This window comes from Anolis sagrei, chromosome 5 (genome assembly GCF_037176765.1).
Source record: "Anolis sagrei isolate rAnoSag1 chromosome 5, rAnoSag1.mat, whole genome shotgun sequence".
Taxonomy (NCBI): Eukaryota; Metazoa; Chordata; class Lepidosauria; order Squamata; family Dactyloidae; genus Anolis; species Anolis sagrei.
Genome location: NC_090025.1, coordinates 29,822,894 through 29,837,907, shown reverse-complemented (window position 1 = coordinate 29,837,907; position 15,014 = coordinate 29,822,894). Strand labels below are relative to the sequence as shown.

General features: G+C 40.2%; 1 protein-coding gene across 1 annotated transcript in view; it reads left to right on the top strand.

The window, feature by feature from the left end:
- PAPSS1 (3'-phosphoadenosine 5'-phosphosulfate synthase 1) overlaps window positions 1-15,014 on the top strand; it is a 66,814-nt gene that overhangs the window by 45,904 nt on the left and 5,896 nt on the right. Inside the window, exon 11 of the mRNA XM_060779121.2 lies at window positions 7,903-8,132. Within this exon, the coding sequence (XP_060635104.2) occupies window positions 7,903-8,132 (230 nt within the window). The remainder of the gene's footprint in view (window positions 1-7,902; window positions 8,133-15,014) is intronic.

Genomic DNA, 15,014 nt, shown 5'->3' with positions numbered 1-15,014 from the left:
TAAGAAAATTTCCAAAAGTTCAAGAGTAAATACTTCCATATATATGTGAGGTGATTCCAAACCTGTTCTTTCCTCAGTAGTGATCACAGTGTAAGGGAAAAATCAGGGCCCTCCTTGCGGGCTGTGTTCTTATGTCCCTTGGGTGCAGGTCCATGTGATGGGAATTCATGAAGTGACAACTGATGAATAATGCTTAGAAGAGGTGTGGGGGACATGCATTCTTCCAGAAGTTTCTGGATTGCAGTGTGCAGCATTCTTCACCATTGACTCGCTCTGCTGAGAGTTACTGTCCAGCAACATCTGGAAGCATGCATGATCTCCACCCCTGACCTAGGACAGTGTTTAATTCAGTCTTTGTTTCGCATCCTTTGAATCATAGTGTATTATTAAGGGACATTATATTTAATGCATGCATTTGTAGCAGTTCAAGATCCATGCTGGAATGTACACTGATTAGATTCCATTGATTTTGGTAGAAACAACTAGTCATGGACGAGACTGCCATTTGGCTATTTGGCATATTTCTTATAATATCTGGAAGTCATAGATATTTATATTAAAGCCATATCTGAGTATTTCTTAAGAAAACCCTATGAAATTCATGGGGATCCCATAAGCCGATGAGCATCTTGAAGACACATGCACACATGTACTTTTCATTATGGTGTTGGGATTCATATTTAGAGAACAAGGAAACAAGAATTTCAACAAATCCCGTATCTGAAGTTTTCAGTCATGGATACAACTACAATAAGAAACATTCTTTAATTTAATCTGCATTTTCCAATGACCTCAGAAAACGACTTGCCAGCAGTGTATTTAAGACAACTAATAAAAGACGACTCTTCCTTTAATCATTTTCCGCAGGTCATTTAGAAGACATTGGTAACAGATTTGTTTCTGTAGTGTAAATGACTTGCAGAAGAACAGACAGCTGTTAAGCCAGTATGGCTATCAACTATCTTACTATGGTTTTCCAGGCGGTGAAGATTTAATGGGCATGTTTTTTAGGTCTCAATCTAAACATAGTTTTGGAAACTCTTTTAAAAATATTTTTATGGGGTGTTGTCAAATAACCAAGGAAATTGTGTTGTAACCTATTGGGTGTTACCTGTAGAGCAGTGAGGAACAGATGCTTTTGAGGGGTAGGGATAGAAGACTGGAAGAAGAAATCCTGATTGTGAAAAATACAGGGAAGATGAGTTTGTAAGCACTTATGCCGAACTCATCTCTTTTATTTTCAAGCTGTTAGAAACAATACTTTATCACATGTGTTTTAACTTTTAATAACTACAAGATGAATTGCTCTCTTGCTTGTTTTGAGTTATAGCACGCTGAAACATATTATCATCTAAAAGTATTCTGTATACCCAGAGTGGATTGGTATAGTTGTGTATCCTTTTACAGGCATTCCTGTTGTATCCCAGAGCAGGAACACCTCTGTCCTTAAACACCACACCAGTATAGTAAAATCAGCAAGCAGTTTATTGAAGGATATATGAAAGCAAAGCAATAAAACTGACAGAAACAGTATAGCAGACAGGCTGACTTTCGGTGATCTTGAGAACTTTGTCTTAATTTACAAAAATCTTGTCTTCTATCTTCAATCTCATTAAATTCTGCACCTGACAAATCATCCTCAGAATGCAGTTTCTCAGAGAAAGACTGCTCTGGGCCTCTTTCCGGAATTTGACTGTGGGAATCTACAGGAGAAGCACTCTTTTCATGGGAAACTTTGGGCCTCTCAAAAAGGCTTGGACATGACTCAGGCCCAGGAAAACCCTCGCCCCCATTGACATCAAGCACAATCACAGACTGAACTACAAGAATTTACCAAGTTTTTGTCAGTTCACTATTTGATGGTCCACTCTTTCAAGGCTTTTAAATTCTTGACACCCGGTCCTTGCTTTCGACAAGTATAAGTAGCAATACTTCAGTGACCGCAAGAGAGAAGTGCTGAGTGCTTCTACTTCTCAAATGTCATGTCTATCAGTTGTTGTCACAGGGGAGCCTCCTGAGAGAGAGAAGACCCACTCAAACAGGAACACCATGTTAGTTAAGCTTTCACTCATACACCAGCTTCAAGTTCGCTCCCAGATAAACCTTGCTTCTGTGGAGTTTCTGCTCTCCAAAATGGATGCAGGAGCACTGTTCCTTTTTGCATTTGCCAATCTACACTTCTCCATTATATTTTTCTCCACTCTTCCTAGCCACTCCAAACTTGAACCACTGTCTAGGACTCAGTCCTCCTGGTTTCGTTAGATGATTCATGTCAGTCTTAGGGCATAGCAGTACACAGACTGAATGAAAAGATAATACTTTGCACTATATTTAATCACCACATGCGTGCTGCTTTTTCCTCTGAATTGAGTTGCCCAAGGGCTGAGGAAAGTGGTATATAAATGAAGTAAATGAATTAATAAATAAATTCAGTGCCCTAATTTCAGTAAGTCTGAGTACAGCATGGTATGGAATTTGTTTGTGGTATTGCTGTGTGCTTATACTGCAATATAGCATAGCAATTCATATGTACAGTACACTGTAATAATACCTATGGAACGAGCAAGGTACAGCAGATATTGAATTCTAAGCTATGGCCCTTAGACCACAGTTTGAATTTCTGCTTAGCAGTAGAAACATATTGGATTACTTTTGGCAAGTTACAGACACTCGGCCTCAGAAAATCCCATGATAGGTTTGTCTTTGGGTTGCCATATATAGGAAACAGCTTAAAGACATACTCCACCACCACCAGCAGTATTCATATAAGCTGAGCTTCCTTCATCTAGAATTCTGAAAATGCAAATACTCCCAAAATTGAAATTGTCCACATTAGTGGCTAAGATAGTGACACCTTTGCTTTTTGACAATTCACTGTACACTACATTTGTTTAATGTTTAATATTTTAAAATATTGCATAAAATTCCTTCAGGCTGTGTGTATAAGGCGTACATAACATAGAATGATTTTCACATTTAGACTTGGCCCCATCTCCAAAATATCTCATTATGTATGTATATGCAAATATAGGTATTCCAACCCCCCCCCCCCAAATCCAAAACACTCTTCTACTCATCTGTACTTGTATACCTACAGTCTGTCTTCCACATTTCGCTTATTTTCATTTTTTGACTGGTCCCTAAATAAGCGAGGACAGACACCTGCATAAAGGGTTATGCCATTGTAGTGCACACTCCTAGAAGATTAGAATAACAAGGAGAAAACCACATGTTTTTGCAACACACCTCTCTCCATTGACAACTTAATCTTGGGTTCATGTCCCTTCTCTCTGCAGTCAAGGTGAAAATGTTTACCACTTGTTCTCCTTGGCCATGGTTCAGTTAGCTCCTGGCTGTAATATCTGCATGCCGTTGTGCAGAAGAAGCGTTTAACTTCTTTTACAGTACTTTGTGCTCTTTACAACTGCTCTATTTAAAAGTTCTTGGGTCATCGGTGTGCTTCTTTTTAAAAAGTAATCTAATGCGAAATTGGTATTAATCTTCATGCATTATATTCAGAGAGACTGCTACATATGGACATTTAAACTGTTTTGTGTGCAATTGTTTATATATGCCTGTATTTTAAAAATTGAGCAGAAATCTAGAGCATCTGTTCATATAATGCTTTATAATATGGTACATTACAAGCATATGTTATGAAGGCTGCCATAATATGGTACAGTACAAGCATATGATATGCTCTTTTTCTCTTTTCTGATTTGCTTATTTGCTGCTTGCTCAAGAAAAGTATCCTGCTTTGATTTCTCAGTGATTTCCTATCAATACCTTGATATCACAGCCCTATTTGTTCAATGTAGTTTCTCTCATTCTCTGTGTATCGCTTTGAAGGAGCTGGAGCAGACATGGGCAAAGTAAGACCTGGGGCTCTTCTCATTTTCCCTGTCCTCTTGGCATAAGGACACAGCGGCCTGCTGCATCCTTATGCCAAAAAGATGGGGGAGGAAGGCACACAAAAGCCGAGAGCCCTCTGGAGCCCTCTCAGCTTCAACATGTCTTGCCCTCCTCCTGGCATAATGCCAAGAGGACAGTCCGGGGATTGGGGGAGGAGGATTGGGGCAGCTGCCGCATGTCTCGCCTTTCTCCCGGCATAAGGACAGGGTGAGCAGCCCCATCCTTATGCCAGAAGGACAACCTGAGGATGACCTGGACCTTGCTCTGCCCCCTTCTTATCCCACCCTCTCCTGGGCCCTTCCCCTCCCAGGCCCACCCTGCCCAGGGTGTCCCTGGCCATCCTCTCTCCTAGCCCGGCCCTTCCAGCCAGGCCCACAATGTGGCCCCAAGGCAAAAATGTTTTCCCATGCCTGAGCTGGAGGCTCTACTAGAGGAGGGATAGTAAAGATCACTTCAGCCAGGCTAGATGTATGTATGTGCCTAAACTTGGACTTTCTAGTATGTAAAGATCTAATTCCATTACAAATGCTGACTGTTTCTGTATCACTTGACACTTCTGCAATTTCTTGAAATGATTTATTTTCAGATTAAAACCACAAAAAATGTGGCTCTAAGGTAATGATTCCCAACCTTTTTTTGACCAGAAACCACTTGACCAGGGACCACTTGACTAGGGACCACACTCCAACATTAGTACCAAAAGGGTTATGAATCACTTTTTGGTCAACTTTAGATTTGGTTTGGTTATTTGGGGTGCTGATTCAGAAAATTGCATTGAATATATCAGATCAGCTCTGGTTTCTGATACAGAACATATGCCATCCAGTAGTTGTCATTTGCTTGTCCACATATTTAATCATCAAGAGCTGATGTGGTAGTAGTAATCTTTTATAGGTAGTCATCCTCTTCCCCTCCCGACATCCCTGTTGCCTCAGCACTATAAGAGGGTTTCGCAAGATCAGTTGCTCTCGTTGCTGCATAATTTTGAGGCAACAGTGTAGCAATGGTGAGGCCATGGACCATATTTTTGTTCCTGTGGACCACTGGTGATCCACGGACAACAGACTGGGAACCACTGCTTTAGAGTTCAGAGGGCTTAGAAACATGTATCAGTATGCTGTATTTTTATTGGGATAAAAGGAGTTCATAGTTCCTTTTCCCACTATTAACTGTGTAAAGATAACATTTTCTATAGATCTTACGGTTTATCTACCATCCACGTTGTAGTTACTAAAAAAAAGTTCAAATGCTGTTTTGTCAAATAGTTAAATCAGGTCAGGTAGCACCTATTTCCTTTGTGATAAGTTGTATAGAATGATACAGTGCTTAACATGTATGGGTGTCCTTTTGTGCATGCACATCTGCCTGACTACATTTTCATTTGGGATACAGTCATTCAGGTTAGTTAAAGAAGTAATCTCAATGGGGGGGGGGGGGGGGATCAAATGGTCCTTTAAATGAAACATTGGTGGCATGGAGTTAAGGAGTAGGTCATAAGAAACCAGAGCTGATGTGGTCTATCCAATGCAAATTTCTACCAAACTACCAGTATGGACCACCACCCAATTGAAAGGAACTTGTAGTTCCATGTTCACATTCAATAAGAGACAGTCATTTTTTCTGAGATATGGGAAAATACCAAGATGCCATTGCCCTTTACAGTTTAATATGATCTATAAAAATAACTGCAGACTAGGGAGATGAAGCACCTTTTCAGTAAAGCAAAAGAAGGTTGTATTTGATTACTGATTCGTTAAATTTTGCAGCCTTAAACATCAGCTAAACAAAAGAGTGATATCCAAAATCTTTCATGCTCCTCCTAGTGTCTAAAGCTTTTCTGCCACCACCGAGGAAAAAGAGAGAGTAAACTGAGATCTTTATATTTTTTTCCAGAACTTCTGTCCAAGAGAAGCTGCTTTATTCATTCTATCCAAGTGATTTCAAATTCATGTCTTTCCAACATAGTGATTTGTTTTACTAATTACAAAAATGTTTTTAAACCAGAATTCTTTATTTTATGATGTTCATACCAATGAGAATAGCAAACCATGACAAGCTGACAAAAGGTTTGAAACACATCTGGCTCAATCCTCTCTCTCTCTCTCTCTCTCTCTCTCTCTCTCTCTCTCTCTCTCTCCTGTGCATATATGCCTATAAAAACTTTTGCCCTACTAAAATCCAGAAAATAAAACAATCCTCTTGTCCTCCAAGTGACAATGCACAGAAAAATCCAAAAGCCATTATGCAATATCTAGGAAAGACAGTGACTTTTTACTCAGTACTCTATGTTGTTATTTTCTTTCTATGGTTAAGTCACTAGGTAGCACCTGACTTAAATATTCTATTTGCAGTTGGCCCCTACCATATTACTCTTGTTGGAAAGACATGTTTTTTGGTCTTGATCACTGACTTATATGCTGGGAATGGGAAGGTGTGGCCGTTCAGGTGTGGGACTGAAACAACTAGCTGTGTTGATGAGGTTGCGGAGATTTCCAGCCGCATCTGATAGGCCACATGTCCCCTACTCCTGGCCCGCATATTCCACAATTTATTGAATATCCATAATTAAACCCGTCTACTTTGTCCACCTCTTTTCCCCTTTCAGAATGGTTGCGTTTTCATCTGGCCAATAGTAGTGTGCTACACACTGATTGTTTCAGTCTAAACTGGAAGAACTCTGAAAACAATACCTGCAAAGAAGTAAAAACTGTAGCTATAGGGGTTAATACTATTCGAAAGGAAATTAACCCAAATGTAGTCTTCCCTTAGGAGTGATGGTCTGTTCAGATTGCTGTCAGAAAGTACCAACAAACGTTTCGAGCCCTGCCTATCTTTGTAACGACATCCCACTCTATGGGATGTGCGTGATTGTTTAGTTCTGCCTGGGAGGCTCTCCTCTCGGTCCTGCCACCGTCACAAGTGTAGTTGGTGAGGACGAGGGAGAGGGCCTTTTTTGATGATGGCCCCCCGGCTTTGGAATATCCTTGCCAGGGAGATTAGGCAGCCCCCCACACTGTCCTCCTTCTATAGGGATCTGAAGACTTGCATGTTTACACAAGCCTTTGAGAACGTCTAGCCCCACTGGTCCACACTTTCATCCCATGCCCTTGTTTCTTAGCTACAATTTGCACTATCCAGTTCTCTTGTATTGTTTATAGCCTGGACTTGTCTTACGATAGCTGTCACCATAAGCTATCGGGTGTTGTTCTGACTTTTAAATTGTTTTATTTGCTATATGTTTTACTTTATTGTATTGTACTGTGTGTTTATTTTATACTCTGTTTTAGGTACTTTGTACCATATGTACCCTGAGTCCCTTTGGGGAAATGGAGGCAGGGTACAAGAATAGAGCTGCTGCTGCTGCTGTTGTTGTTGTTAACATGAACTGATACCATTCTCTTTTAGAGTTGCTCTGTGTTGTTGCTGAGCAGTATCATATTTATACAACTCTGTATATGCTTTTCATAGTTACTGAACACATGCAAATAAGTAATAAACAAGATTTTCTCTGTTCTTAATGAATATTTGACCCTATAGCTTATCCTACATATTCACGTATAAATCTAGAAATTTTAGTAAAAAAATACCTTCAAAACTTGAGTCATGTATTGTAACGTTTAACTTCTTTTCTGAGCAGAGTGGCGAAAGGCAAGAGCTTAGTTCATCTCAAGAGAACCTAAAAGAAGCACTGACCCTTCTCCTTTGTCTACTGTGGCCTTTTTAAATGCCTCAGTGGGAAAAATTGTGGTATTGGTGCTTTGTCCTCTCTGCAGAATGACAGTCGACTTATCTATGGATCACATCAAAATTGCAATTTTGGCCTCAAAATTTACTCTCTGCATATACAAGAGGTCATCTTATACAAGAATATATACAAGTAGTTCTGAGAGAATTCCCCCCTCTCCTTTTTTTTAAGTAGCAAGAGGCTTTTGACTTCCTTCATCTCCTTTCATTCCTTCTTCTGACTCCATTTCTCATGTTTCCTTCTAGGTTCAGTGGCATTGCAGGTCAAGGATGGTTGCAGGAGCGAACTTCTACATTGTGGGCCGGGATCCTGCCGGCATGCCTCACCCTGAGAGTGGAAAAGATCTCTATGATCCAACCCATGGTGCCAAAGTACTGACTATGGCGCCAGGCCTGATAACACTGGAAATTGTACCCTTCAGAGTGGCGGCTTATAACAAGAAAAAGAAGTGTATGGATTACTATGATTCGGAACAGTAAGTTGTTTTTTTGGTTTTAAAAAATTGATGAATGTTCTGCGTAATAAACCGGGTATGGTGTTTGGGGTATTTGGTTTTGCATGCCGGCACATCTCAGCATGTATTATTTCGCTTCCAAGTAATTTCTCATTGCTTGGGCCCAGGCTCGGTTTACTTTTTTCCTGATTTGAGAACCCATCTCCCCAGACTCAACATTTCATCATTTTTAGTTTTTTGTATCTTATGCCCGCCATTTAGAAAAAAGGGAGATTGAATCTCCACTGCTCTGAAATTGTTTTGACACCCTGGGTGGCCCTGGAATGGAAGCAATGAGTGTTCCTGCATCTGTAATATAAAGTAGTGCTTGCTGTGATACTGTAGATCATGTTGCAATTTTTGTTTTAAACCTCTTCATTTGGGAATTTAGTTTCAAGCTACATTTGATGCTGCTGTACAATCTGATCAATTTCTAGAAGTGTCCTTTTTATTTTAATAATTTAAGAATGTGTCCACCTGTAATAGCTATCCAAAGTTCTACAGCATCAGTCTTTGATTCTACATTATTTATCTATGTTTTGCTGTTCGAATCCAGAGAGTGGGGTAAGCTCCTGTCTGTCAGCTCCAGCTTCTCATGCAGGGACATGAGGGAAGCCTCCCACAGAATGGTAAAGCATCTGGCTGTCCCCTGGGCAACATCCTTGCAGACGACCAATTCTCTCACACCTGAAGTGATGTGCAGTTTCTCAAGTCGCTCCTTACACACACACAACACAACACAACACAAAAGAAAAGAAAAGAAAAGAAAGAGGGAAAAAAAACATTTTTATCACTTGGCACCCATTCTGCATTTCAGCCCAGGATTCATAGTACTGCTTGATATTAAGTTTGTTTATACTCGTGTGTAAAGCACACACAACCTGATTAGTACAGTAAATAAGGCAGTCAGAAAAGTGAGATCTGGAAATAGAAAGGTCTAAATCTGGTTGTCAGTCCCATGTAGAGTTATTTGATTTTATATAAGTGCTGATTACTGAATTCGTCATTTTACCAATTGATCTATTCTCTTTGGGACTAGCTGTTGGATTTAGGTAGCATCTGACATCTGGTTTGTTCAGATGGTTCGTTGGCAATCTGCTCTTTTTGCCTCTTTTTCATGAGCATAGTAGTGTTACCAACCAGTAAGCTAGCATGGACTTCAGTAAAAGCAGAAAAGTCTGTGGGATGTCATCTGGGTAGAAACACACAAGATGACCGGAGCAAGACCTCAGCTGGGCTTCCATACTATTGTTGTATCTTTCCTTCTAGCTTTGTATTCCTATATTTTCAAAGAAGTCGCTCATCACTACCACTAGTTAATATTTGTTATGAAGGAAATTAGATATTGCATGACAGACCCATTTTAATGTCTGAATATCTGTTTTAAGTTTTAGTGTAATGGTTACATGATCTTGATTTTCCTAGAAAAAATAATTGCAGAAATGTATTTGGAAATAATGTTGTAGAACAGCACACACTATCCCTTGTGTGGACTAAAACATGATTCTTCCTTGAGAAAAATGCAGATCTTTTGATTTTAATTGTACACAACCTTTTACGTCCAGCTTCTCAAACAGAACATAGTTGCTTAGGATAAAATGAACAGTGAATTGAGGCTTTGCGGTTAGCAAGGCAGAATTTTGTATTAAAGAAGCCCAGTTGGTAATTAAGTGCATATGAAGATTGTGAAATCAACAGAGATCGTTCTGGGAAGTTTGTGAATAATCACTTATTTTTATCATGCCATATTTTACAAGGACGCCCACGGCTGAAGATTAAAGAACCACTGGATACACTTAGGCTTTAGAAATAGCAGACTGACTTGCTGGTGGTACATTTGATTTTGAAAAAGAACACCAGTCTTTGAGTTTGGGGTTGAGAGGATTAGAAGGAAGAAAACAAAGTTTTTGTACCATTACTTTGTGTCTGAGAGGCAAAAGGAAATGGCCAAATAAGTACACTGTATTTAGGAAAGTCAGTTGATGCACAGTTTTTGAAAATCTAAGAAGAGAACAATACTAAGAATTAATGATTGGACATAAAATTTAATTTAGTAAACCTTATAGTTAAAGAAACAGTGTTTGAAAGTGGCCGTAGAATTTCAGAGGCCAAAGAAACTGATGGAATAAGATTCGAAGCAATCAGGATTGAAGTTTCTGTCTTCACAGATCCTTATTCCCTCCATATGAAGAGAAAACCAAATAAGCAACAACTGTGCAAACTTGCATAATTGCTAAAGTGTTTTTCTGATGCAAAAATTGGGCTGTGGGTTTAAAGAAGTATTTTTCAGTATGATGTACAGATGACTTCTGTGTTCAGCTGTTCATACATTGTAAGTAATGCAGAAGTGCATTGTGAGTTCAGACTTTTTTGGTTTATTTTGTTTATCCTTTCTAGTAGAAATAATAGTACAGTAGAGTCTCGCTTATCCAACCTTCACTCATCCAATGTTCTGTTTTATCCAACGCAGTTTGCCTCCCACCCGGATCCACAGCTTATTCAATACATTGTGATGTTTTGGTGCTAAATTCGTAAATACAGTAATTACTACAAAATGTTACTGTGTATTGCACTGCTTTTTCTGTCGATTTGTTGTAAAACATGATGTTTTGGTGCTTAATTTGTAAAATCATAACATAATTTGACATTTAATAGGCTTCTCCTTAGTCCTGACTTATTATCCAACATTTTTGCTTATCTAACGTTTGCTGGCCCATTTATGTTGGATAAGCGAGACTCTACTGTATATGCTTTTTCTCAGTTGTTAAGCTAGGAGGTAGTTTGGATTACATTTTCTATTAAAAAGCAGAGCCAATAAACATAGTGTCCCATTTGGAAAGGAGACTCACCCCAATTTCTGATTGAACCAATCAGGAAGCTGCTGTTGCTATTTTCATACAGTGTAACTTTGTTGCCCTTATTCATCTTACTACCTTTGTGTAGTGCATATTAATTAGTATCTTGAATAGCTGGGTTATGAGTAACGTGCTCAAGTGTGTCCTTAGGCATGCCCCCAGAACCGTATTCACATTAAATCTCTCTCTTTGCAGCAAATTAATCTCCAAACATTTAGCATAACCACTTGCTGCCTAAAGAGAGCGCTCTTAATTTATGCTGGATTGGTTGGCTTGAAAATGTGTGTTCTTGAGTCAATAAATCCCTATGTTCCCTGACTTTTCCATCCTCAAAGCATGGTGGTGGAAAAACATATTGTTGAGCAAAATCTTCCAAATGGGTCTCAATTAATTAGGCTATAGAGATGTGTTTATTGGAGCTGGATTGGAAAGACGATGCCTGGCAAGATGCAAAAGTAGAACTCCCAGTTGTGTGTGGTGTCTTTGTAGCATGCACCACAGATGTAGGGCGAATTGCTCTCAAAGGGAGGGAAAGGGTAGCTTGAGAGCGGTGCTTTAAATCTCCCTTCAGTGAGAGTGCCTTTTAGCCGCTGGGGCTTCACACATACCACTTGGCTCTGGGGTGGGAGGAATGGAATACTTTAATTGGTCTAGGATATTTTCCCCTCTTTGATCGAAACGTCAGAGAAGAACAAACTTGTAGGCTTTTATTGGTCTCCCTTCCTTGCCAAATAGCAGGTCATGCACAGATTTTCTACATAAATATTGATATTGTCACTAAAGGAATTCATGGTTACATTAAGTAGAATCATGAAATTAGAAGAACCCCAAAGGCAATCCAGTCCAACCCCCTGCCATGGAAGAGCCACACAATTAAAGCACTCCCGTCTCTGTTTAAAAACCATATAAAATAAAATATTGTAGTACAACTTTAACATCTTAGAGATTGAGCCCCCAGTGGCGCAGTGCATTAAACCCTTGTGCCAGCAGGACCGCTGACCAAAAGGTCAGTGGTTCAAATCCAGGGAGAGCGGATTGAGCTCCCTCTGTCAGCTCCAGCTCCCCATACAGGGAAATGAGAGAAGCCTCCCACAAGGATGGTAAAAATCAAACATCCAGGCGTCCCCTGGGTGTCCCCTGGGTGTCCCCAGGTTACTCACTGGAGCAACATATAGGGAACATACCACCCCTTGTTATGTCAGCTCCACTGGCTGCCAGTCCAGTTCCGAGCACAATTCAAAGTGCTGGTCTTGGCCTATAAACCTCTTTACGGTTCTGGGCCAGCTTGCTTGTACGAATGTATCTCCCTCTATGATCCACCTTGCAGTCTAAGATCACCCAGGGAGGCCCTGCTCTCAGTCCCACCCGCTTTGCAAACAAGACTGACGGGGATGAGAGACGGGACCTTCTTCGTGGTGGCCCCCCATCTGTGGAACACACTCCCCAGGAAAATCAGATCAGTTCCATCCCTCCTTTCCTTCAGGAAAAAGCTCAAAACATGGTATTTGGGCAACAGGCTTAACATCAGTTGCAATGTTATATTTGAATTGATAATGCACAGGTTTTGGACTGGGCCTCTCAATTGAATTTGGATGCAGTTATATTGTTTGTTGTGAACCAGAAGCCTTAACAGAGCCAAACACAAGGGTAAAGGTCCAACAAAGTTTATTAAAGTAACAAAAATGGCTTAGAAACACTTAACTCAGTGTTACTAGCAAAACTGAAAGTCTGTAGCAAAATGCCAAGCAAAAAACACAACTTGGAATATAATCCAGATTATACTGGGATATAATCTGGGATAACAAAAAGTATCAGCAAACTGCTTCAAAAACACAGAGTCCAATAAACATCAATAAACAAGGTAGGAGCAAGCAAAAACGTAGTCTAGAAACAGTCCAAGGTCAAGGCACGTCCAGAAGAAACTGTAGCAGTCCAAAGCGCGAAGTCGTCGTCCCAAAAACAATCCGAAGTCAGCAGGAAGATAGCAGTCAGCACTTACAGGATTCCAGAAGGTAGAAGCACGGAAACATAGCGATCTGCAGTCCCAGGACCCAAGGCAAGAGTAATGGTAGCAACAAAGTCCCAAGCCCAATACAACACTTTGCCTACTGACAAGTTCCAATAGTTTGATACCTTACTTTTATCCTAAAACTCCTCATCAGAGGATGAGCTGGACTCCACCCTGTCTTCATCACTCTCAGGTGCCTTTGCTTCCACAGCTGCTCGCCACCGCCCATCCCTCCAGCTCTTCCAGCCTCTATCAAGACTTAGATCACCCCATGTATTACCAGGTTGCCATTCTCCAGAAAACCCTTCAAACTCATCACTTGATGTTGGTTGTGTACATATGTCTCTGATCTCCTGTACACGGGTTCAATCTAACCCATCCTCCTCCCCGTCATCACTCCCAGTCCCATCACTTCCCGTGAACCCTATGAAATCTTCCTCCTCAGTTGGAGCATTGAGTATTTCACGGATACACTTTCTTTCTCTCTCTTTATCTGACTCTTGCTCCCGAGTAGCCCGTTTCAAGCTTCTGCCCCCATCTCCCTCCTCCTCCATTTCAGAATCTGAGAAACCTTCAAATGATTCAGAATCTGTAGGTGTCATGAATATCTCCCTAATTCGCTTCCTTTGCTGCTCTTGATCCAGCACCTGAGCAGCCCTCTTTCCCCTTCTACTACCAGTTGTATCTTGCTCAACACACTCTACTGAAACATTGTTATTGTTATTAATAATGTTTTAAATGACTATTCTATAATTTAATGTTTTAATTAGTGTTGAATATGTGTTATATTGTTATGGTGTATGTGTTGACATCAAATTGCTACCGATTGTAAGTCGCCTTGAGTCCCCCCTCGGGGGTTGAGAAGGACAGGGTACAAATATTTGAAATAAATAAATTGAAATAAATAAAATAAATAACGTCCTTGCAGATGGCTAATTCTCTCACACTAGAAGCGACTTGCAATTTCTCAAGTTGCTCCTGACACATACACACACACACACACACAAATCTTAGAGACAAGAAATATTAGCCGTGTCCAACGATTTTATTACTCTTGTGGCTGGAATTGTATCGGGTGACAGTAGGGACAAATTGTCTTTCCATGCACTCCTGTTACATCCTCTTCTTTTGGCCCTACTGCATTGAAGATCAAAGGGCCATATGTGTGCAAACTCACTATGCAGTTTAGAACTGTGCATTACGCATGGCAATTTTCATGCCCTGTGTGAGTTCAAGATGGGATATAGAAGTGTTAAAATATGTCTAATCACCCCACTCCAGGGCATAATTTTTAAAAAGAAATCTTGAGGGGCTATTCAAAGTATCAGCCAGCTCATTCCTAGTATTTTTTAAATGTGGTATTTTGTCAAATGTTCCAGACAAAACAATCTCTAGACTATTTCAAAAAGTAGAGTGGGAGTGCTACAGAAATATTAAAAACATTAATTGTAATGAAAAGCGGCCATAAAACACAGAAAGCTTGGCTATTCATCATAATGGTTATGATGAAAGGCCATCTGTTTTGTTTGGCCTTTTAAAAAATTACATGTTTCTGACCATGTGGGGTGTGTACTACACAAAATGACTTGGCAAGTTAACCATATTTTTGGTAGTATACAGAGGAATAAGAGATGCTCCCCACTGAAAGGCTATTGTAAAAGCCACGGGATCCTGGTAAAGACAAGTGCCATTAAAAACAGAAATGTGTCTTGTAAATGACAAGAAGTCTTTTGGGGAGAGTTAATAAATCCGAGGAAGTGGCCTCACCCCATAGTGGTTTTATGTAGCAGAAGCAAGTGCAGTCTTTGCCCAGAATTCATGTGGAGTACTGAGCTTTGGTCATAGATAGTAGAATGGGCTAACTTGTTTGCTTGTTGTTGCTTGATCTCACAACCTAAGAAAAAAGCCCCACATGTTCTTTAGAACGGGAAAAGGAAAAAAAATTAACAGTGGATGAGAAAGATCTTGGCTTGGAAAAGTTCATTTTTAGGCCGCAGTTGT